At 38.3% G+C, this 25,093-nt stretch overlaps 2 protein-coding genes across 4 annotated transcripts in view; one reads left to right on the forward strand and one right to left on the reverse strand.

The window, feature by feature from the left end:
* Positions 1 to 371: 371 nt before the first annotated feature.
* Positions 372 to 3,715, reverse strand: Tas2r38 (taste 2 receptor member 38). Its single transcript, XM_013361576.3, is given in 7 exon segments — positions 372 to 1,509; positions 1,511 to 1,659; positions 1,661 to 1,697; positions 1,699 to 1,838; positions 1,840 to 1,973; positions 1,976 to 2,353; positions 2,356 to 3,715. Coding segments are annotated over 7 exon segments (969 nt in total). The 5' UTR covers positions 2,399 to 3,715; the 3' UTR covers positions 372 to 1,421.
* Positions 3,716 to 15,804: 12,089 nt separating this feature from the next.
* Positions 15,805 to 25,093, forward strand: part of Mgam (maltase-glucoamylase) — a 172,920-nt gene continuing 163,631 nt past the window's right edge. For all 3 annotated transcript variants that reach the window (XM_078040676.1, XM_078040678.1, XM_078040677.1), the window contains exons 1-3: positions 15,805 to 15,910; positions 22,837 to 22,963; positions 24,551 to 24,654. In XM_078040676.1, the coding sequence (XP_077896802.1) occupies positions 22,837 to 22,963; positions 24,551 to 24,654 (231 nt within the window). In that variant the 5' untranslated portion in view covers positions 15,805 to 15,910. The remainder of the gene's footprint in view (positions 15,911 to 22,836; positions 22,964 to 24,550; positions 24,655 to 25,093) is intronic.

Below are 25,093 nucleotides of genomic sequence, written 5' to 3' on the forward strand. Positions count from 1 at the left end.
ATCACATGCTTATTAGAATGATGAAAATCTAAATCAGTGACAATACCACACATGTGCAAAGAGGTGAAGCAATGGAAACTCTCATTCACTGATTGTGGGGGTGCAAAATTTATAACTACTTTGGAAGACAGTTTGGTAATTTCTTACAAAACCAAATCTTTCCATATGATCCAGCATTGGATTTCCTTGGAATTTGCCCAAAGCAATTGAAGATTCAAGTCCACCAAAAAATTTTCACATGGATGTTTACAGAAGATTAATTCATAATTGCCAAAACTTGGAAGCAATAGTGATGTCCTTCACTAAATGGATGAATTAAATGTGGTATAGTAGACAATGTATTATTATTTAGGACAAAAAGAAATGAGCTCTCAAGTCATGACAGGATATGCAAAATCCTCAAATGTATGTTACTAATTTGTAATCATTGGAGGTAAAGAAAAGGCTAATTTGTTTACGAAAACTGAGAGGAAGAATTGGATATATCAGGAACAGGTGCCTGAGAGAAGGAAGCAGCTTTCTGGTAGTGTGGACAGATGGCATGAGTAGGAGCCTTGGTGGTGACCTGCTATGACTTTGAGGCCTTTCTGTATTGAAGTGTCTGGTATACATTTTTTCTATCCTTCCTGATTAGGTTCTACACAGGAAGACAGAGAATGCTGAAATCCCAAACCTGCCTTTCAGCTAGGTGTTTTGTTTTGGCAGACTCCTTGTCTAGAATGACAAGTGGTTGGCAGCAAAGCACTTAACTTCAAAGGCAAACTGAGCAGAGTCAGAGGCTCACATATGGCTCTGGTATCCAGGGCCACTACTGAGCAAACCTCTTCCTCTCATCTCTTGTATAAAGCAGATGGAAGTACATTTCAGAAATCAGTGTATATAAAAAAAAAATGAACCCCTATCCACTGGTCCATAGGAGTTCTAATGTAGTGCATTTTGAAGCCAAAGTTCTGACATAATTCTTTCTCTAGGTTTTTCTTTTTATACCTTATGTTCCCATGAAAATTGTGGAATTTAAATAGGATTGTATGACTGCCATAGTAGCAAATATTCTCAAATATTTTTCTAGCAATCAGTTTTGAGAAAAAGGGTTAGTAGTCATTTTAAAAGCAAGTCATATTATCTTGAGAAAGCACCTCTTCTTAAGGAATACCTAAATCAGACGAAGCAATAATAAGCTATAGCATATAAAGGATTTACATTGAACATTTCACCTCTCTATCTTGATCATTTGAGTATACCAACCTCTGGAACCAATATCATTATACTTGCTTAGATCACTTATACAGCTTTAATTATTTCATTTTTCTATGAATGAGTCTACTGATGTAGAAGACTTCCAGTTATTTTTATAGAAGGAATTTCAAGGCTTCATAAAGAATCAGAGATGCATTAATGAAAACCTCTTTTTATGCCCACTCTCAGAAAACAGTCTTGTGGTCTGTCCTTATATTTGGGCATCTCTGAACCCAGAGTAGAATAGTCCTCATTGCCACCTCAGCTTGGCATTCCCAAGATTAGGATGACTGCATGTCCGGAGGGGCAAGCTGCCATCATTCCTATACAAATCATCACCCCAACCTTGCTGTGCCACAGTATCAGTAAGGGCAGTGAGATGAGAGCAGCACAGAACCATACCACATAGAAACAGAGAAAGAAGCCAAGTCAAGTGTATGAGGGCTTTGATATGGGCCTCTGGCTGGAGGTGTGTCTCTGGTTTGGGATTTCATTGTTCTCATGTGACCTCTCAGGAAGATAACCAGGAACCCTAAAAAAACTAGAAAATAAAGGAAAGGGGAGATAAATCCCACATTGCAGAAGATAAATGAATACAAGAAAATTGAGTTTTGTAATTGGCAAATTGAGTTCGGATTGTTCATGGATAACATCTGTGACTGTGAAGTGAGATATGCTAAAAAAGTTCCATAAACAGAGGACAATGCAGGTGCAGGAGAACAGCACACAGGAGCACCTGGGGGGATCTTCCTGGAGATCCAGCCTGTGCAGCAGAGGAAGAAGGTGTTGGAGAAACGGACAATCTTGGAGCAATACAAGAGACTAAGGCAGGTGATGAGCCAGAGGTTGACTTGGTGTGCAATCATCCACAGCATAATGACAGTTTGGTAGTTGTGATTCAGTGGGTCTTTCATCTGCTGGAAGAAAGTAAACTGGATGGCTCCGAGAAACAGCAGCCCATGCAGAAAAATCCGGGAAATGCTCAGACACATCAGCACAAGGTCACAGTTGCTAAGTGGCTGTCTCTTTACCATGTCTCTAAAGTTCACCAAGAAAATGAATACATTGGCCAAGATCCCCACTGCAAACTCCAGGATTGGAAGGAACAGAAATGAATCTTGGCTTTATAGGACACAGTTAAGACAGGAGTCAGAGTCAACATGATGCTTCTCTTGGTGACTGGTTCATTTAAAACTCAGACACTACTCAGCAGAGAGGGCAAGAGTACATTCTGAATCAGGACTTTCCTTTACAAAACACTCAGATCTTCCCCTAGTTATGTCCCAAAGTGGGTACACTAAAAGCCCTGACAAGAATCTTTGAGGGATTTTGTTGCTTTAGAATGTTTCTTGGATACACGTGAAGGCTCATTATGAGGTTCGATGACTGCTGGTTCTACTCTTTGGAATAATGGAGAAGCGCTTCCTAAATCCAGGTGTTCCTGTACAGCAGTCTCCCCAGAGGACCACAGTATAGCATCAGAGATGCAAATGAAATGGGGTCTCAGTTTTCCAACCAGATAGGGTCCAGTTTTGCATGCCCATCTGGACTGGTGGGAGTGGAAACAAGAATTGGATTTGCTTATAGGTTTCAATGAAACTGGCAGCAGGCAAAGCAGATATTCTTGGTGAACTAAGGTTTGAAATGGTGTCTCCTGCCATTTGCATTTCTTCTATATCTCAGAGACATGACTTACCATAGAATGTGTTTCTATATGGACAAGTGAATTGTTCTTCCTCTAGTCCAACAGGTGACTGCTATTTTAGTTGCCATTGCTAAAGGCTTCATTCAGCCATCACTGTTGTACTAGACACTGTACTTGACAAGAGGGGTGTTGACCTGAGCAAGATGAGCACCTAGCCAAGAAGTAGAGGGAGGGAGCAGTATCCAGGCTGGATTACTGCAGAAGGCTTTAAACTGCTCTCTCTGCTTCTCAGCCTCACTCTATCATATAGTATTCCACAAAGTAACAATAACAATCCTGATAATATAACTTAGGTTGGGTCATTTCTCTGTTCAAAACTTTCAGGGTCTCTAATCTCCCTCCCCATAAAAGCTTAGTCCCTGCAGTGGCCTGTGGGTGTTTCACAGTCAGGACCCCTGTTCTTTTCAAATGTCATCGGGGACACTTGCTTTTCCCCTTCCTCCATGCCAGCCATGAGGATTTTTCTTGTTCTGTGAACTCACCAAGCACTCTCAATGCAGGACCACTGCATTTGTATTTCTCATGACCTGAACTGCTTTTACGTTTTGTGTTTCAGTGTCTCACTTGCTTCTCAAAAGTTCACTGGAAAGACTTTCCCTGACCATCCTATAAATGGCATCCCTTCCCTTATCTCGAGTGCTTACTATAATGTTGAATCTGTTTTATCTTTCTGTATATATTCAATTATTTGTTGCCAGTATCCACTTTCCCCACTGAAAAATGTAAGCTTCATGAAGGCACTTATTTTCACAAAAGAAATATTTAGTTGCCTATAGTATCCCCTCAGTCTACGTGTATTATATATTTTATATTATTTATTTATATTATATATATTTATATTATATATTTTATAATATAAAAATGTTTTTTTTTTAACATTCCAGGGAATGCATTCTAACACATATGTTTTTACATTCCAAGATTTAGGTTTATCCCCTTTCAAACATTTCCCAATATTTGTTACCCTTGGGCCTTCCAGCATCTGGAATTTTCCTTGATCTCTAAAGGAATATGGGTGGATTTCACAATTTCTTTTGAAAGCTCTGTAAAAATTCGGGCTAGTTACTCAGGTGCATTCCACTTACATCAATTCCTCTCTCACCTTACCTTCTTGCATGGGAATGAGAAGTAGCAGCCAGGTCCTAAAAACCAGAGACACAGGCCTTAGGGAAAGAAAGCCCTGAAATTAAATTATTGACAAAATGATTACAGAAACCTCTATACCTGGTTACACAAAGCACTGATTATTTTAATTTTAACACTGGCAATGGGGCAAATTTGCTGTAGGTAGATTGGGTTCAAAGTCAAGCAAATATATATATTTTTGATAGCAAAGTGATTTTTGGTTTGAGTGTCACTGAGCTAAGACTCCTCAGCTCTTTGCTGCCTACAGTGAACACCTTGCCCAACCTATCCAGACCCAAAGCAAAAGGGCAGAGACAGACAGAGGGCAGGTAAATACCAGTGAAGTGAAGAGAAAATAAGACAAATTACCAGGGACTGTGTGAAATGTTAATTGACGTATGAAGAAAGCATAGTCCTTAGGGAAAGAGGCTCTTTACTCTAGAGGGAACCCCCCACTGATGGCTTCAGATAGTGTTAATTTAAAAGAAGCAATTTGATATTAGTGAGATAAACAACTAACAGGAGTCTGAAACCAAGGAGGTATCATTTTTTATTAAAATATTTATTTCTATTTATTTGCATGTTATAACTAACATAATTGTGGGATTATTCTTACATATTCACACATGCATGTGGCTTACAGTATAATCTGGTCATTATGGCTCCCCAGTATTTCTCCTTTCCCTACCATGAGGAGGAACCATTCATAAAACAAGTCCCATAGCCGGGGTGGAAAGCACTGAAGACTGGACTGGCACCTGGGAAGGCACTGGGGAGGAAGGAAAAGTGCTTCAGAAGCAGGAAGGAGTCCAGGGTGACTCTTGCAGGAGGAAAACCTGCAGCGGCCAACTCAGGCTGGGTGTGTGGCCCAGGCGACTTTTTTTTTTTTTTTTTTTTTTTAAGCTTCTGTGTGCATTATAAGATAAGGTGGTAGGTCTTCAGTTCCCTTCTGTCCTCCCACCTGCTGACATTCCTAAATAGGGGCTGGATTCTGTTCCTGCACTGTCTGCACTGGGGTTAGGCAGACAGCAATGGGGAGGCTTGTACCAGACAAGTGGGAAAGACAGGCAACCTACTCTAAGCAAGTCGAGGAGGAGTCCCCAGGTTTCCTATTTCTCCGGATAATCAAACAAAGAAATAGGTGGTCCTGGACTCACAGAATTTTCCTGGAAGTTCAGCCAGCCTGGACGCGTCCTCCTCGCATTATTTAAAGCTACCACTAGGTGGCGCCAGACCACCGTGAAGTGTGCAATTCCTGGCCTGTTCAGGGTGCTTGAGAACCCCAGCGGTGTTTTCTTTAATCAAGCAATAATAAGGTCCTATATTTCACACAATTGAAATTTTAGACTGCATTTAATGTATACTGTAAGCTGGATATCCTTTAATATTATAGTTGCCTCACAAAGAATGTAATGATAATTCTATTTTACTAATGAGAAAGTGGAGTTTCAAGAAAGTTAATTAGTTAAATATCTTGGCCAAAGTCACTAAATTAATGAGGAACTAGAATTCTGACACTAGATTTCTGATTTCCTCTAAGCCTAACTACCAATCTGAGGTTTGGGGTGGAGAAGCTGCTCTCATTTTGTGGAGATGCCTGGTAACAATATTCTTTCCAGCCTCAGCCCTCCTTTTAACATTAAGTTTCTGGCTGTTGAGACCCTCTGAGCGGCCTCAGTGTAATGCAGGGAGGAAGGCAATAGCTCATCCCTTCCCAGGAGAGAGAAAAATTGAGTGTGGGTAAGTAGGTCTCATACCTCGAGACTACTATTCTGGTTAAGGAAAGGAGTGGGAAAAATCTCCTTGGACTCTCAGAAATAACATGTCTGTATACCTAGTAGGTTGACATAGCTATTAGTAAATCAAGGCCCTGGAGTATAAAAGAAAATTGCTCACAATTTCTTAATCAGATCTGACATGAGGTCTTTTTGATTCCCTTCTTATAGGATTTCTCCATCGACTTTGCTTCTATTATCCTTTATTCATACCATTATTGTAGCATTTATTAAAATTTGTGTTTTTTAACGTGTGTATTCTCAATTTACATCAAGTTCTTCAAGAGCAGGGATTATGTATTATTCTTTATTTGCTCCGCATTAAACATGACACATTAATTTGAATTTTATCCCTTTATTTGGTCATTCAATTTAAATTCAAGATTATAATTTGACCAAATTTACTGTCTTAGAGATGTAGTATGTAGATCTTGCTTGAATCTAGGTGAATTCACTCCTGGGATTCAAACTTGTTTTGTGTGTGGAAGATGAGAGGCTGAAAGTCTTTCATAACCCATTGTGTAGCCATTCAGGAAAACACTCATCCTAAGAGAAGAGAGAAATGGGCAGTGAACCTTGCCCTGCCTACAAAACTATAGTCCTCAAAAGTTGTAGGCAAGGTTCTGGATATTAATAATAATATAATTTATTAATGATAAACAGGGTGTTTATCATTAATCCTTGTCCTCTATTCCAGACCTATAGACTTCTGTCTGAATCCAAAGAAAGGTGCATTCGGTAGGCCCTTTGGCCGTTTTGATCATTCAGGTGAACTCCAATAATGTCAGTCTATTACATGCTGCACTAAATAGTTCTCAGGGCTCACAGTGCGCCATGTCGGGGAAATCACCCTTGCTGGGGGAGTTATAAGATGTGCAAATTCTTGGGTTCCATTTAAACTCAATGAAACAAAACCCCTAATGGTGGAGACTTACAATCTGTGTTTTAAAGCCATTCAAGTGATTCTGGTGCATTATCACATTGGAAAACCACTGGGACGTAAAGAAAAGCAGATAAATTTGTCAGAATTTCTGTAATAACCATACTTTACAGAAAACTGAAACACGACTTGCACACTGGAACTTTTGTCAGGATCCACATAGTCTTAGCAACTGGAGTCAATTGTCCCTCACTTGAATGCTCCACCATAAATGAGATGTAGACTCTTGTTAGAAATTGAAGAAAGACTTTGATGGTTTTAGATGGTAGACAGGCTAACATCCCAGGAATCCCAAATCCAGCTTTGACAATTACTCTTGTTACATGAGAAGAAAAACAGAGAAGTGGGAGTATAATGTTAGTATTACTCTCTTAAAACTGAAAGCAGTACCTAAAGGCTCCCTTTGGCAAAGTTCTAATACAAGTTGGATTGGAGCATACAGTAGACCTAGGCAGAGTTCACATACCCAATTTGCCTCTGCCTATGGTAAATACTGCCAATTATCTTTGCAATATCAATTCTCTCTTTTTCATTACCAACAGGACTCCATATTTATTGGGCATGTCAATATTCCCATCTTAAACAAACAAACAAACAAACTGCATTTACCTTCTTTCTTCCAGATAGAGGTGGCTTCTGAGACACAACAAAAAGTAATTGGGTGGGATTTCATAGAAAACCTCTGTTGCTTTTCTTTCTTTATTTGCCCCAACTTACTTGTTACAGTTGGACCCCAACCATTAGGGAAAAGCCCAAAAAATCTCAAAATTCTCACTCTGAATTCCTGAGTAGCTGAAACCACACCAGCACTTTCTCTTCTTCAGGCTTCTCATTATGTGATGAAGGTAAACTCCTCAAGTCTTTAAGCCTCAATTCTTAGGTCACAACTATTGGAAGCTGAACACAGTATGAAATCTATAATTTGGGACTAGAATGCTCAAGAGTGTGGAGAGAGGGAGAGGGAGAGGGAGAAGTACACATGGGGAGAGACAGAAGTGTTCACACTTACCCAGTTACTTGGAGGAGAGAAAGAAGAGAACTTGCTGGAAAGAAGGGTCCGAAATCTACTTGTCTGTCTAATCATATAGAACCAGGAAGTGGACTGGAGAGGCCAACATGCTTCCTGTCTAGATTTGCTGGTCACGAAGAGGCAGAAACAGGAACTACAAGAGAGGAAACAAAATAAATGATATCTCTACCTCCTGTATTTTAACAATTTTGTTTTTGCCACAAGTAATTGTCAAAGTGATGTGGGTAGAGTACTCGGAGATGGGGCCAAGGATTCTTTTGCCCAGTTCTTATTTCTGTTTATCTTTTATTTATTTATTTAAGTACCAGGGATTGAACTCAGGGGCACTTGACCATGGAGCCACATCCCCAGACCTATTTTGTATTTTATTTAGAAAGAGGTCTCACTGAATTGCTTAGCACCTTGCTTTTGCTGAGGCTGGCTTTGAACTTGCAATTCTCCTGCTTCAGCCTCCTGAGCCACTGGGATTATAGGCATGCACCACCATGCACAGCTGTTTCTCTGTCTTTTCATTTTATTATTGCTAATAATTAATTCTGCTAACAATTATCTCTATGTCTTACATTCAGAAAGAGAATCTGTGAGGTCTAGTTGTCAGATAGGAAGATGCTTTGTAAGCTGCCAATTAAGAATTGGCTATCTTTGGGTGAGGTGCCCATCCCTGATAGAGTGAACTTTGATACCAACATGGAATCTTGAGATTAGGCACATAAAGAAGATCACATTCCTTGGCAGGATCTGTGGGTAGGGATTCCTTTAGAGGGACTTCTGGATTCATTTTTAAGTTTTATTTTATCCACAGACATGAGATAAGAGAGAGGAGATTTTAGGTAAAACTGACAGAGTTGAAAGATCTTGGATAACAAACCCTGCTTTGTTTATCTCTAATAGGGATAACATAGAAAGAACGGTAAGTGAACACTGTGTAGCACTGTGTTTTTGAGAACTCTTTCTGGCTAACACTGGAATTCAAGTGGTGCCCAGATGGAGACAGTGTGGACATGGTTGTTCCCAAAGAACAGAACAGGAAGAGGAAGTACACAGGACAAGGAGGCCAAGTCAATAGATGAAAATGATAGAATAGAGCTCACACTTTGGCATAAGACACTGTCAGTAAATTTAAGATGTTCATTATAGAGGGGAGGGGAGGGGGGATAGTAGGGGATAGGAAAAGTAGCAGAATACAACAGTTACTAATAGGGCATTATGTAAAAATGTGGATGTGTAATCGATGTGATTCTGCAATCTGCTTTTGGGGTAAAAATTGGGAGTTCATAACCCACTTCAATCTAATGTATGAAATATGATATGTCAAGAGCTTTGTAATGTTGTGAACAACCAATATAAAAAAAAAGATGTTCATTATAACTTTAAACAGTTTTCCTCTGGGTGTGAGACTAAAAGAAAACATACTTAGCAGGGGTTCATTTTAGGGGAATCTCTGCAAAATTTAGTGTTTTGTATTGAAAAAAATCATATAAATTTGCATATTATTATATTTACTGCCACATTTTTCATAATCAAAATTTTTTATTGAAATCACTATTCTTCTGCAATGATCTTGGATTAAAATTGAATTTCCAAGAAAATGCATTATGCATCTCCCAGTATGCTACCACATACTTATAAGGGTACATGTCTCCTGATCTAAAAAGCTATAATCCTGTGGGATGCCACAAGTCATAGGGACTTTGTGGATATATGCAGATCCTCCAATTGTGAGTGATTGTAAAAGTGAGAAAAACACAAATGACAGGAAGAACTTCTGGATTCATTTTTAAGTTTTATTGCTCATAGGATCAACTGAAGTGGTTAGAAATTTTCAGTGGTGTTAGTGGACAAAGGGAGACAATGACAGCTTTCATTGCAGGGCTAGTAGGAACCATTTGGTTACATGGCACAGAAACTGGCTAGAAGTAAGGGCCTGGGAGGTGATGAGGGTGATGATGATGATGGTAGTAATAGTAAAAATACTTTGGGTGAAGATTTGGGAAAATCACATAAGATTAAAGATTAAGTTGTACATCAGCCTTCACAGAAATTGCAAAAATACTGGTACTTCATTGCTCCATTTATGCTTCTTGGGGTTTTGTACTAGTCTATTTTTTAGGTAAAACTAAATACCCATGGCAAGTTAACTCTATGATGAAAATAGTCCCATGTGGGAGCTTGAAAGTCCAAGTAGCATGGCACTGACTCAGCGAGGGCCCCTCTGGTTGCATCACATGGTGGCAGATGGCATTATGGTGGGAGTTTTATAAAAGAGTAAAAGAGAGAAATCACAAGGTGAGACAGAAAGTTAAAGATCAGGGAGGGTCCAGTCTTGCTCTTGTAACAACTCTCTTTGAAGTCCTGTGAGAACTACATTAATTCCTTCCAAAGGCAACTCCAGTGACTCGATGACCCCACATTAGCTCCACTTCTTAAAGGTTCCATAGCTTCCCAACATCACCTACTGGGCAAAAAGCCTCCAACACATGACTCCGTAGGGGACAAACTGTATCCAAATTGAATAGTATCCTATTTTTGCTACTCTCTACATATGTATTCCATTCTCCATTCTCTCTCTCTCTCCTCTCTCTCTCTCTCTCTCTCTCTCTCTCTCTCTCTCTCTCTCTCTCTCTCTCTCCCTCTCTCTCGGTACTGGGGATTGAACTCAAGGGCACTCCACCTCTGAGCCACATCCCCAACCCTATTTTGTATTTTATTTAGAGACAGGGTCTCATTGAGTTGCCTAGTGCCTCACCATTGCTGAGGCTGGCTTTGAACTCAAGATCCTCCTGCCTCAGCTTCCAGAGCTGCTGGGATTGCAGGCATATACCACCATGCCTGGCTATTCCATTCTCTTTTGGGGAAAAATACATTTATTAATGGGCTGGGATTGTGGCTCAGTGGTAGAACACTTGCCTAGCAAGTGTGAGACACTGAGTTAGATCCCAAGAATCACATAAAAAAACTAAATAAACAAAATAAAGGTATTGTGCCCATCTACAACTAAAAACATTTAGAAGTATTTATTAAAACTCTTGAATTTGTGCCTGTCAATTTCATGACATGATCTCACAGACCTAATGTAGATGGCATGTGCTTGAATGTGTGTAGTATGTTGACTGTGTGTGTGTGTGTGTGTGTGTGTGTGTGTGTGTGTGTGTGTGAGAGAGAGAGAGAGAGAGAGAGAGAGAGAGAGAGAGAGAGAGAGGTAGTATGATGTAATATGAGGTAGAGATTCAGACTCTGTCAAATCCTAATTTCTGCGAGGAAGCAGCCAATTGGCAAGGTTTTATCTTTGTTCCAGTGCTAGTGCGGTCAGCTGTGATGAGAGGATTAGTGTCATGTTGAGCTGCCCTTGCAGGGGTGGGCTGTGCAGGTGTCCTCTGGGCATGGTCAAGGGAGGAAATGATGGGAATTTTTGTAGAAGATTTGATCTTAAAGGGGAGTATCTCTCTCTGAATGAGGGTCTCTGCTTTAGAGACTTGGTAGTAAGTGAACTTTGAATTTATTGAATGAATGAATAAACCTGAAAAACGGTTTTCCAGATTTACTGACTTCAGACTCTATGAACATTGGATTACAAGACGAAAATTGTTGTGTGAACTCAGCTCTGCCACTATTTGAGTGACCTTTATTAGGTCATTTTTCTTAGCTTCTATTTCCTGATTTATAGATGAAGATTAAAAATACCTACCCTATGTTTTAGGATTGTTACCATCAAAGAGATGGTACAGATCAAAGTGTTCTGAAAACTACCAATTACCAACAGTTTTATTTTATTGCTGACACGTGAATACTAGGTAATGTATCATTCCTAACGGCTCTCCTTGGACTCACCTGTAAGTACGTGCACTCTGGTCTGGGAGGGTGGAGGTGAGGAAAGATGTAAGTCAGTGTAAAGCTGCAGAAGAGCAGCTGTTTCCCAAGAGGAGGAAGTGCTGTAATGCTCTGTGCCTGTTGTTTATATCTAACCTTCCTTTGAGCATTTCTGGGTAGAGAAGTTGCTCCTACTCCATCTAGCTCCTTTCTCCCCTTCCAGGTGGCCAGTGATGTGAAGGGCTTATATGAGACCCAAAAGAAGGAAAACCACGTGGCTGGGAAAAAGAGAGAGGTACAATTTAAGTTTGTAGGCTATGGAGAGAGGGAGGTCATTTTGACAGGAAGGGAGTGTAGATGGCATGTGCTTGAGTGTGTGTAGTATGCTGACTCTGTGTTTGTGTGTGTGTGTGTGTGTCTGTGTGTGTGTGTGTGTGTGTGTGTGTGTGTGTGTGTGTGTGAGAGAGAGAGAGAGAGAGAGAGAGAGAGAGAGAGAGTCAGTCATAGAGTATGAGGTAGAAATGTAGGTCAGGTCTGATTTTCCACCATTGGCTCATAGAATCAGTTCGGTGTAGAATTTACTGTCTCCACTTGTCTATCTCAAGGGTCTCTGAGAGAAGAGACCACCTCCTTTCAGCCCAATCCAGTGAGGCAATTTTAGAGCTTGGTGAACTGTAGGAACAGTTCTTAACAGAATTTAGCTAATGTTACTGCTGGTGTATATTATTTGATTTTCAGAAAAGATTTAAGTTGGAGTGGTTCTGGGAGGCCAACATTAGATATTGGGTACTCATTATCTTCTCTTAGGTTCAAAATAACATTATTAAGTACATATTATCATCCTTAATTTATAGACAAAGAAAATTTAGCTGCCTAAGTTATTAATTAAGTGACTAGAGAATCTGATATTCAAGCCCAGGCTAGTTTGATTTCAAACTCCATGTTCTCTCTGGCACTATATCCAGACAGGGAACCCTGAAAGATCCATCTAAAGATTTAACATGGAAATGCTCTCTAAGAAATTATTTGTCTCTTTTCGAGAATTATATTCAACAGTTTTAGATTGCAGGGATACTTTCAGGAAAACCCACCCACAGTCCATTGTTGATATAATCCAAACAGATGAGAATATTATTTTCTAAAAGGAGTTTATTCTAGGAAGGGATAATCCATGAACTCATCTTAACTGCAAGGAGGGTATACACACTAGGCCTCTGTCCCTCTGGGCTCAGGAGTCAGACTCCTCCTGTGGGTTTGGTTTTGAAGGAGACATTGAGAAAACTCAGGGAGCAGGAAGCTAGTGGGGGGTTAAGCTCTACTAAGCATTTGTATGCAGAATGCATACCTATAGAACAGAGCAATGTATTCTTGAGGGTACTATTACTTCAATAGTTCTGAAAAGAGAAATATCAGAATACCAGTAACACTGATGGAGTGTTTACTAAGGCCTATGTATTATGTTAAATGTTTCACATGCATTCTTTCATATCTTCTTCATAATTACATGACATTACTCCATGGGCATGTACTTGGTGCAGCTTCCAGGTTCCACTGTGGATTTATACTTGGAATTCTTAGAGGTGTAGGGAAAAGTAATATTTTTTGGACTAATCACCCAAAGAGGCACATAATCCAGGGTTTTAAGTCTTGGAGAGTTCCGAAATCCAGCTCATGCTTATGAAAGATGTGGGCACATTCTTACTTGTGATGGTTCCTGTAGTTCACAGAAGTCTTCTTGCCAAGGCACTAGGACCTCCAGATTGTGGCTCCAGTTTACTTTTCAGTGTTGTCCTTAATTGTCACCCACCTGTCTCCCTATCTGTATCTTTTTACAACATTTTCCAAAACTAGTCCTGTCCCTTCCTCTGTGCATTACAGATGCTCTTTCCTTGACCCAAAATATCCCTTTCTGCTTCCTTTTCCACTCCCAAATGGTTGTGCCTTGGTTTCTTCGTTGTTGCTCCCAACGTGTGTATTCTTCTCCTGAGGCGTTTGTTATATCACAGTAGCCGGCCACTCTAGGCACCACAGTATTTGTGCCTTGGTCTGGCTTGAATCGTCTTTTTTAATGCAAGGACTTGGCACTTAACCTTTAAACTGTGAAAATCAGGCAACATCATAGATGTCAGCATGCAGTCAGGGCCTTTTCAAAGTAGGTACTTGATAATTGTTCTTTTATGTAAATTATGGCAACAGGATATGTTTGGAATCCTGATTTAGGAGAGAGACTGCCAGAGACTGGCAGAGTTGAAGGAGCCTGAGAACTGGAGTCCAGGGTCTGGGCTCCAGACATAGGGCTGTGGCAGAGCATCATAATTTTAATTGTAACTGATACTTTGGGGGTATTTATGTAATACCAAGTTTTTTGCTTGCTTTGCTTTGTTTATTTCATAAGTTTATTGGCTAGGTACCACTTTTACCTTCATTCAAGTTAAGGAAAAAGAACTTTACTTGTTCAAGTTCCCCTGCTAGTAAGCAGACCTGGGCTTTCAGTTCAAATCTGGACCTTCTAGTCAACACCCATGCAAACCTTACAACATTCCTGGATCTCAATTTCCTCAACTGTGAAATGAGGGAGCTGGCTGCACTTGATGACCTCAAAAGTTCCTAATGGTCCAGCCCACATGGGCTCTGGAACTGGATGGATGTGCATTTGGTGACATTTTAGACACTTATGCCGTAGGGCCATGATGATATCAGCAAGGCAAAATAGGCAGAGATCTTGGCACTCTGAAGGCCTCCATGCAAGTTAGTTTTCTTTTCCTAACTCTTTTAGCACTAAATTCTTGGATTCCATGATGCCAAAGGCACTCAGTGCTCTCAAAAGGCTGTGCTGATTCCTGACTCAGGAATAAACAAATTAAAGACTGTTGATTCCTGACAACATTTTCACTAGTGGTTGGTGAAATGAGAACAATAAGGACACAGAAGTGGACTTTTCAAAAATATAAATTAATTCCATTTTGATTGTCCAAGTCTATGTCCTATGACACAACCATGATGACATAGTGACTTTCATATAGTTTTTCTTGGTGATACAGTTAACAAATTGATAGATCCAAATATTTCCTGAATTTTCACTGATACATAAAGGCTAATGTTCAGAAATAGCAACAGTTGAACAGGGCTTTTAAAATTATGTGCAGTAAAAGAGAGCATTTTTGAAAAATTTCCAATATGTCACAGACTAAGAATCTTGTAAGACTTAAAATAAATTACTAGGAAAATAAAGTAAAAAATCAAGGATATACAAATACAAGCTCCATTTAAAAATAATTAGGGTCAGTGTATATCAGAGTATTCTGTCATATTGTTATAAAAGCTTCTCAACACTTACCTTCAATTTCTATTTATATTTCTTTGGGCTCTGGCAACATGTACATGAATCACCCTTGGGGGCAGTCTACGGGGAAGACTCTGCCCTATGTTGAAGAAGGTCCACTCGGTAATAAAGCAGACTTCTTAGCCTGGAGTTCCTGGATATAATTCACAGAGCCCAGTGAACTGGGAAGGGGGAAATATTGACACATTTTTTCTTTGGTAACCTCTAACTGCAACTGAGCATTTCTTTTCATTACAAAGTTAGCCTGAAAAGCACCATTGTGTTAGCAGTGCACTTTGGTTCCAAGAGAAGTCATATTACTTTCATATTGCATATTAAAGATAATATTGAAAAATTGCTTAAGCTTATCACTATTTTGCAATCGCAATAGCTATCATACCGTTGCTATATTTTTGGTCACTATATTAAGGAAGCACATATATAATCTTACAGACACACCTTTGGTAGAGGCCAGAAAAGAAAACTTTTGAAAACTTTTTCAGAACAGTTTCCTTGGTCATAGGTCAGCAGATTGTTCTAATGTCACTGGGTTCCTGAGAAATTAGGAGTCTCTGGGAAAAAACCAGAGTTCTTCTGGGATACCATGTCATTTAATTTTTGCTCCTTATTGCTTTCAAATTCTGGTGCTCTCTAGACAGACAAGTTGAAAGTCCTCACCATTGAATAAACCCTCAGGGACTGGAGGGGATAGAAAGGGTCCTGGAAGTGGCTTCCTCTCTGAAATCTTAGGGATGTTCTCCTCAGAGGAAGACCTTGATTACTAATTAACTAACAATTCTGATGGGGGAAGGACTTCAGGGCAGTGATTTGCATTTAAAATCCACTAACATTTTCTTGATAGGCTGGTAAACAGTGCCCAGCTTGGCTTACTATCTGTGGGTGCACTCTTCTGCTTTTATTTCTAAGCCTTTCTTCCAGCTGAGCAAGAGCAGCTAAGGGAGGCAATGAGGTATGTTTGTGAACTGTGTTTTCATTTATGACTACAGGGGTGGTGTGTGTGTGTGTGTGTGTGTGTGTGTGTGTGTGTGTGTGTGTGTGAACTTGATCTTCTTAGGTCAAAATGCCCTTGTTAATTCGTTACTGACAAAAATAGACAAAAACAACAAACTAAAAAATTAAGCAAGCTCACATACATAAAAAACAAAATTCAACTCATTTACCTTTTTCCTGTGTGTGTGTGTGTGTCTCTGTGTGTGTTCATGTATGTATTTCTCTGGACCCAAAGGCTTGATTGCACCTAAATATGTGTGTTTACGTGAGGTGTGAAGAATTGTTTAATATTGAGGGTGAGGTAGCAAGTAGAAGTTCTTTTTGATTCTGGAAATGATAGAGGAAGTGAGGAGAAGGTTTTAGAATTTGGGGCCGTTTCTTCTAAAAGGATGTTAAGCTGTGATTGAGGAGTGGTCAGGAAATTGAGGAATATGTCATAATTTGAAGAGATCTGGTACCTGTATTGAAGAGTCATAGGGGATGTATGTGTGTATGTGTGTGAAATATCCGGATGTGTGTAAAATATCCGGATGTGTGTGTGAGTTGCTGTGTGGTGGGAGGTCGGAGAGATTTCTTGTGCAATCTGGAAGGAAGTCTTGAAGGGAAAGACAAGACACTTGGACTGGCAGTTACATATGAAATAGAACAGAAGTGCCCCGGGAAAAAGTGAAGTCAATGGACTTCTGTTGGCCCCTCTCTGGCAAAAATTGAGGTGTCCTTACTGGTTTTGAGAGTTTACCTAGACACCTGTGGGTATCTCTTTTCAGGATGGCCATTGAGTAGGGCAGGAGAGTTACTACTGAAGAAAGGGAGAGAGGTCAAGGTCAATGCCTTTGAGTTTCACTAGAAAAGGCTATAACAGAAGGTTCTGATGCAGGGTCTGAACAGTGGCTTTGATGTTCCCTGAGGACCTCCTGATCTTTCCAAACCGTTTACTAGCCTGGAGTCTCTCTGTGGGAACAGTGAGTGTTTGTGTAGAACTAACTGCACAGGGAGAGGGTGAGAGGGCGAAGTCTGAGTTCTGTGATAGGTCAATTTCTGTGCCATCAGAGACCAAATGAGTTGGAATGACATTGTATCTTGTACCTAAAACTTAAGACAGCTCATCACTATTTCAGTTTCACAGAAAATTCCAGTGATTTTATTAAGCATTCCCTCACAAATGAATTTCAATGAGCTAATAAGATCAAACAGTGCTCTAGAAGCAAGGAATACTACAGAGTAGATGGATCTAGAAGAAATTTTACATTTAAAATTGGTAATTGTGGAGTATCAGGAGGAAGATAAACCCTTATACACCTTGGACATGGTGCCACAGAAGAAGATAATTTTGTATTAGACAAGATCTCTTTGTAGTTCATATGGGGAAACTGAGGCCCAGAGGGGATAAGTACCCCCCACCCCAGGGTCACATAGATAAATGGGCTCAGAACTGACCCTTAGATCTCTTCACTTTGGATGTGACTAGATTTGCAAAACATTCATTAGTGTCTTTTTTTTTTTTCTTCCAAAGCAGGGAAACAATGGACCAGTCCATAAAATATTGCCCATTATTTTTGAATAATCTTCTTTGCTAATTATTTTCTTCTTCTCTATAAGACTAACCCTCTCTTTTCCACTAGACTTCTTGCCTTGGGTTATCAAAGGAGTTTAAAAGAACAGCTTAGCTATACATACACAAATCAAACAATGGCTACAATTCAGAAAAGAGGATAATTATCCAGTTTTTCTCCATTACTTTATGTAGCCATTTTAATAACTGGAGTTCCCATATGACTTATCTTTCTACTTTGCTTAAATAATTATGACAGTGGCTAGGGAAAGGAGCTTTGAGATTTACTCATATAACTATGTAGTTCAAAAAGAAAAATTACTGTTGAGTTGTATGTCTTATGTATGAGAAATGTCACTTTTTTTTGGTGAGATTTTCCCTGACCAACTGGTTTAAAATTGCAACCCCATGCCCCACTCTCTATCTTTTACTTCTGATTCATAGCTGTTACACAGTTGGATCTACTGTATATTTATTTATTTTGTTTGTTGTCTCTCCTTTGTATCCATAAGAACATAAATGAAGACAGAGACTTTTCTCTGTTTCATTCAGTGTTGCATAACCAGCTCCAGAAAAATGCTTTGCATAATATAGGTGCTTAATAGAAAATTGAATGAACCAACAAACTGCAAGTAGATTTCTGTTTTGTAGCTTTGATAACCTGATGATAAGTACATCTGAGAAATGGGGCACATCAGTAACTTATTCTTCTTGGCTCCGTAGAGAATGTAAAACAGTGCTGTGGGCCATAAACTTAAAATGGATTACTACTCGTGGTGATTTCAGAACATTTTAAACCCCTAGCTGCAGTGAAAATTCAATGTGGAGTTTTTGTTTCCTTTGGTTTCCATAAGGCTTTGCAATTAATAGTTGTCTTTGGATACAAGCATTTTTCACATCTCCTACCTCCCTTATTTATAAACCTTTATTATTCAAGGATAATGAATAATATATTTTCTATATTTGCATCACATAGTAGGAGATGGTGTGACATTGGCCTTAAGAACAATTCACTTTGCCTGGTTTGAAGCCTGGCTCTGCTACTAATGAATTCTGGACTTTGAGCAACCTAGCCTCTATGAGGCTCAGTTTATTCATTTGTAAAATTGAAGAATCCTTGTTGGTAAGTTGGTTGTGAGCATTAAACAAAATAATGTATGTAAGCACCTAGTCTAGTACCATGTACAATCCAAGTACTTGGTTAATGAGCTGTATGCTGCAATGTAAAACTATAATCTCGCAAAAGCCTATGCTGGTATATACTGTGGGGCATTGTGGCAGAGAATACAGAGCAATGGTTAAAAGCTCTGGCTGTGGAGTCCAAAGGGCACATGTTCAAATTGTAACTTCCTTATCAACTCTATAATATTAGGCAGGTTATTTGACCTTTCTGAAGCTTAATGTCCTCATCTGAATTCAGAAATGCTAGCAGTAACTCATTTGGGGTTGTTATGAGGATTGTGTATTACAAATTATGGAAACTTCTTAGCATATTTGTGCAATCATTGTCAACTATGATTAGCTTTAGCATTAACATTCTACAGTTATATGCTTGTTAAACAAAAAGAACATTCAAAGACTAATGATAGATTGTCAAGTATGAATTTTTAATGACAATTTTTTTTGGGGGGGAAGCATCTAACACTATTTAAACTACTCCTTTTAAAAAGTTACCCTTGCCATTTTTCTTGATCTTGTTTTCTTTCTTTTTTTTAATATGTATTTTCAGTTGTAGTTGGACACAATACCTTTATTTCACTTATTTTTTTATGTGGTGCTGAGGATCGAACTCAGGGTCTCGCACATGTGAGGCAAGCGCTCTACTGCTGAGCCACAACCCCAGCCCCTTGATCTTGTTTTCTTAAATTGTATTCCTAATTGAGATAGTGGGCTTCCTCATCACATTCCCTGTAATGCAGAAAGGAAGGTGAATCAGGTAATGCTGGACAGATGTTTGTTTCTTTGTTTTGTTTTTCTTTTAAGGTTTAAGAAAGTATTTCGTTGGTACACTTAGAAAATACATACTAATATGTACATACATATGGTTCTATAGAGCAGGCCACCATATTTGAATATATGAAGCTTGTCTTTTGATTAGAGACAAGCAGATTTTTAAAACATGCCAATGATGTTTTATTTAAAAAATCATATTTACCTTTGTATTTAGTTATCTACCTTTGGCAACATATTACTGTAAATTTTGTAGCTAAAAACCAACATTTATTATCACCCAGCATCTGTGGGTCAGAAATTTGGCAGTGGGTCTCATGAAGTTCTAGCCAAGGGATCATCCATTGACCATAGTCATGTGAAGGCTTGATTGGGGATGAAGGATTGGCTTTCAAGATGGTTCTGGGCAGAAGGCCTCATTTCTGTACATGTTGTTGGAAATTCCCACGGGCCTCTTTCAGTGTTATGATGCCATGGCAAACTGGTTTCATTAAGAAATGATCCAAGAAAAAGAGCAGAAAGAAGCTTCAAGGACTTTTATAACCTAGTCTTAGAAATCAGAAGCCATCCTTTCTGAGTGACTAAATCCAGCCTACCCTTCAAGAATGGAAGGAGTAGCAAAGAATTTTTGAACTTAAAAAAAAAAAACTTGCTGTCATTATTTTAAATAATACTGAATTTTATTTTATATTTACTCAGTGCCCTCTCTATGGGTGTATCCTCTGTCCTCAGTTTTTCTGATAGATGTAATGCTACAAATAAAACAATTTACACTGATTTCCAAGTGTACTCGTGTATTTATGGGATAAATTTCTATAAATGAAATAACTGGATTATAGGCGTGAGTAATTTTAAATTTTTGCCGAGACTTCATTGAGCAGATGATGTTTATTGTTTGACCAGAAATGCATGGGTGTTTCTTCATAGTGTCAAACATAGTATGTATAAACATTTGGAAAATTTTAAGATATTAGTGTAATGAACAATTTGCCGTCTCACAACTATTAGCACTCACCAAAGAGAGAGACAAAGAGATAATCTCTTGGATGGGCATTTTGATAACTCCTTTCCTTGTCAGTGATAATAAGGTTACCCTTTGCCTTATTAATTAATTTAATTTTATCAAGTGTGGAAGACCATTAATCTTTATGGAATTTTGCAAGCAAGATCAATATTGTGAAATTTCTTATAAAGCCTTTGAGAATGTGAGGTAATGGAAACAGTCTAGGTAAGAAAGATTAGAGTTGGGGCAATTTATTTTAGAAAACAGAGGCAATCTTTACTATAGAGAAGGGTAGCCTTCAGCTCCATTTCCTAAAGTAACAGTGAATTACATTGACTAACAGCAATTTCTTATTAATTTATGAGAAGCAAATCCTTTTGTCATTGAATCTGTGGGCAAAAAAAAAACTGAAGAAGACTGCTTCTTCCTGAGAAGAATAATGGAGGACACATTGAGAGACTGGAGATGAGATAGAAGACGAACAGTGTCTAAGTTAGGGGTCATAAATTAATTCCTGAGGGGAGAAGGAAGGGCAAAGGAATGTGTCTTGTAAATCTATTCAACCTAGGGAAGGAGTGGTGGGTGGGTAGGGAAGAAAGTAGGCCTTGAGTAAGCAAGATTGCTGCTCATGGATCTTCTTCTTAGCTCTGTGCACCTGAATGTCAGGTAAAGTATCAGCCACCTAACACGTGGGGCCATAAAGCATACAGCAGATAAGGAGATCATATCAGAGCAAGTTGATAAGGACAGTGATTAACTGAATACATCCGCCACTCCTCTGTGTACTCCATTGAGTAGCATGAGAATCGAGCTCTCCTGATAATCCCTTTCCAAAGCCTCTGCCTCTTAATACTCTCACACTGGGCATTAGGAACCATATGCATTTGGAAGGAAATATCTATTCAACTCATGGAAACAATTAAATGTTTTTATATTTTATATTTTTCTTGGAAACTGAAAATCCTCCAAGATTCCTTAGAGGACCTTAAGAGGCAACTTGTGGTTAATAAGATGATACATAAAGTGTTTGCAGTTCTAAAATTCTGGGTTAATCTCATCAGTTCTCATCTAAGCTATGGTTTCTAAATGCTCTTCCCACTAAAAGGGACCATGACTCTTTACAGATGTTTAATTTCAGATTAGTGGGCTGGAAATGTACAAGATGAGCCTAGGTGATTGTGTTGTGCAGAAAGGAAGAAAACTAGCAAAGACTCTTAGGGTTATACCAACAGGGTTTAGGACCGACTTAAAGAGGCTGCTGCTGGACAAAGCTGTAAGATATTAGAATTAATATTATCAGTGGATTAATGCAGATCAAATATGTTTAAATTCATGGTTTCGTGAGGATGCTTAAAAACAAGTCATTGTTCCCCTTTACAAGATGCTAGGAAAACAACTCCTTATTTTGAAAACCAGTAAATGAAGAATTCAACATGCTACCAGTTCCTTGTGAACTGCATCTTTATTACCAAATTATAGGGAAAATTTTGTTTATTGAAATATTCTAACAAATAAAGAATGAAAGAATTTCAGCATCTTTATGAACTGAATAATAGGGTAGACTTCTATTTATAGAAATATTTTATCTAATAAGCAAAGAAAGAATGAAAGAATTACAGCATCACAGGGAAAAACATCATCAAAAGAGAATCATCACTAGATTTTTTTTTGTCTCCTGCTAGAAGATGCTATATCATCTATGTACCATTGCTACTAAACAATCAAACCTGAATCTGATCAAAACTTCATATCTAAAAGAGCAGAGAAACACATTAGCATTAATGCAGATGCAATTAAAAATCCCAGATTGTGGGGGAAAACTACAGAACAAAGCTTATTGACTAAAAATGACCAAGACATAAACCAATTGCAATGTATAAATCTTACTTGTATCCTTATGAGGATAAAACGAGCAGACTTTAACAGTTTATCAGACAATGAGGTGAATTTCAAAATTGACTATATATTTGATGACATTAAGGAATTCTTACAAAATATTGCAAAAACATTTTAGGTGTGATCATAGTATTTTACTTGTCTTATAAAAGTTCTTATCTTTTAAACATTGAAATATTTTCAGATAAAATTTCTGAAATCTAGGATTTTCTTCAAAATAATCTAGAATTAGGGAGGCAAGTAAGTAGGAATAAAGACAAAATGAGATTGATTATGAATTGATGATTTTTAAAATTCAGTTGATGGGTACTTGGAGTTTTGTTATATTATTCATTATATAAATTTGAGCTTTTCCATTAACAAACTGCTAGGTATGTATACAAATCTAAATTTGTTAAATCTAAAACTATAAATTTATAAATTAAATGATAAAATTATAATTATAAAATTACTAAATCTAAAATTATTTTCATTCCTTTTATAGATGGCAAGAAATAAATTGAAAAAATTCACTACTTTGGAGATTATCCTTAGTGTCCTTCTGCTTGCAGTGTTCATCATCGCTGTTGTTTTAATTGTGCTTTTAGCAACAGGTTCTACGGAATCAAAAGGTAACAAGTAACTCTGGGCTTTCCCTCCATTTATTTTCTCTTATCAAAGTAAAACCATCATCAATGGTAGGGAAGCAATGCATTTGTATTCATTGGTGTGAGAGTGTGTGTGTATACCTACATGTGTGCAGGTGTGGTATGTGTTTGGGGGAACATCTAGCTAATACTGTGGAAGCTCAGTAGCTTTTCCTTATAGGCTTAAGTTCTGAAACCTTAATTTCCCAATTTCATTAGTGCACTGGGTTAAATTTCACAACTGACACTTAAAATATATTTGCTGAATTTTTTTGAAGAATTCTGATTCTGTTAGAGATAGTGAATAATATACTGTGTGAAAGAGGATCAAATAAGTATGTAATCAAAATATTTTATGCCTGTTTGGTTCCTTAAAAAATCCTGCCCAAGTCATCTTAATAAAAGTTCATTGCATTGTTATATCCCCAAAGATGGTCTGGATTGTGCTGAACTATCCAGGATTTCCCATCTTGTTTATCTAGGAGCAACTTCTTAGGGCAACCAGGCAATGAAGGTCAACCCTTGGCTAGAGGAAAACCTTCTCTGTCTCCTGCCTCACCCCCAGCTATAGCTGGAATACTAGACTGGATAGAGTTTGTTTAATTCTATGAATCTGAAAGTGTAACTAAAACCCTTATGCCGAAATTGGTTAAGATATGGAGTTCATTTAATCCACCACATTTGAGTTGGAAATCCTAGTGAAAAGAAAACAATGAAAAACAGCATTATTGTGTCTTAATGTCATTATTAATTTATTGCAGATTGCCTCAAAGAAAGCTAATTTCTTTATTTTAGAATGCAATAAAAGTGTCTTTTCTATTACCTATCTTTAAATCTGAGATCAAAGGTTTCAACTCTGGCACAGGTTCTAGCTGCCAGTTTCTAGATTGGTGGGTTCCCCTTACATTTTTTTTTCCATATGATACTTTGTATTTGCAGGAGACTGACATTGCTCAGATGTGTTCTCTAAATTGAGGTGGATTATTATTATGGAACTGTACATGTTCAGTGTGTACCAGCTCCTGGGGGTAGGAATAAAGGACCAGAGCAGACTTTCCTGTGAAGGACCAGATAGTAAATATTTTAGATTTTGTTGGCCATGCCATCTCCTGTCATTATTACTCAGTGCTGCCATTGTAGCCTAAAAGCAGCTATAAACAAAGGAGTGTGACAGTTTCAGCAATACTTCATTCAAAAAACAGACTTTAACCTGATTTGGTTTGCAGGCTATAGTTTGCTGACCCTTAGATTAAAGGGAAGTTGGTTCCTACTTTTATGAACTTCAGATCTAATGGTGTAGTTCTTTGTTTTGCATATACTCTCTTGTAGGGGAGGGGCAGAAGGGTAGAAGAAGATGATGCCATCATAGTAGAGGTAAATACAGTCAGCAAGAACAAAGGAATGTTTTATAAAGTGAAAATGCATAACTGTTGAGGATACCAGAGTAAGTCCAGTCAGTAGTGGAATGAATACGATTGCAAGTATTGGGAACAGCGAGGCCTTTGAATGCTTGAATGTTTGTGATACTGCTATGTCTGTGTGATGGTCATTTTATGTTTGCTTTTGGGATAGCCCCAGATCCTGGGACCACAAGTATCACCCCTAATTCTACTGAATGCCCAGTGGTAACTGAATCTGAACGGATAAACTGCATCCCTGATCAGCCACCAACAAAGGTTTGACTCTTGGATTTTTAAATTTAAGAATATATATAGCACTGAACACTGAATGGTTTTTTTTTTAACTTTTTGTGGCTTGACTCAGAGTCTCAGGTATATTAACTCTATGTTCGTGTTTGTGTGACTTTGTAGCTTCAGGAGAGGAAGAGCTGGAAAATTCCCTTGGATTGCCAGATTCAAATAAATGTACATGTTGCTCAGTTAAATTTGAATTTTCAGAGAAACAACAAATAAGATTTTAGTATAAGAATGTCACTTGTAAGATTTGAAACTTGCTAGAAATACATTTACATTTCATCTGGCAAGAGTACTGATGATTAGTTCTCTTTGATTCCGTCACTGCATTTGTTCTTGCCCTCTATTTCCCTTCTTTCTGAATTCCGAAGTGTTATCTAGAGACTATAATAAAAGTCATACACTTACACTAAACATGATT

The sequence above is a fragment of the Ictidomys tridecemlineatus genome, chromosome 2, assembly GCF_052094955.1.
Source record: "Ictidomys tridecemlineatus isolate mIctTri1 chromosome 2, mIctTri1.hap1, whole genome shotgun sequence".
Taxonomy (NCBI): domain Eukaryota; kingdom Metazoa; phylum Chordata; class Mammalia; order Rodentia; family Sciuridae; genus Ictidomys; species Ictidomys tridecemlineatus.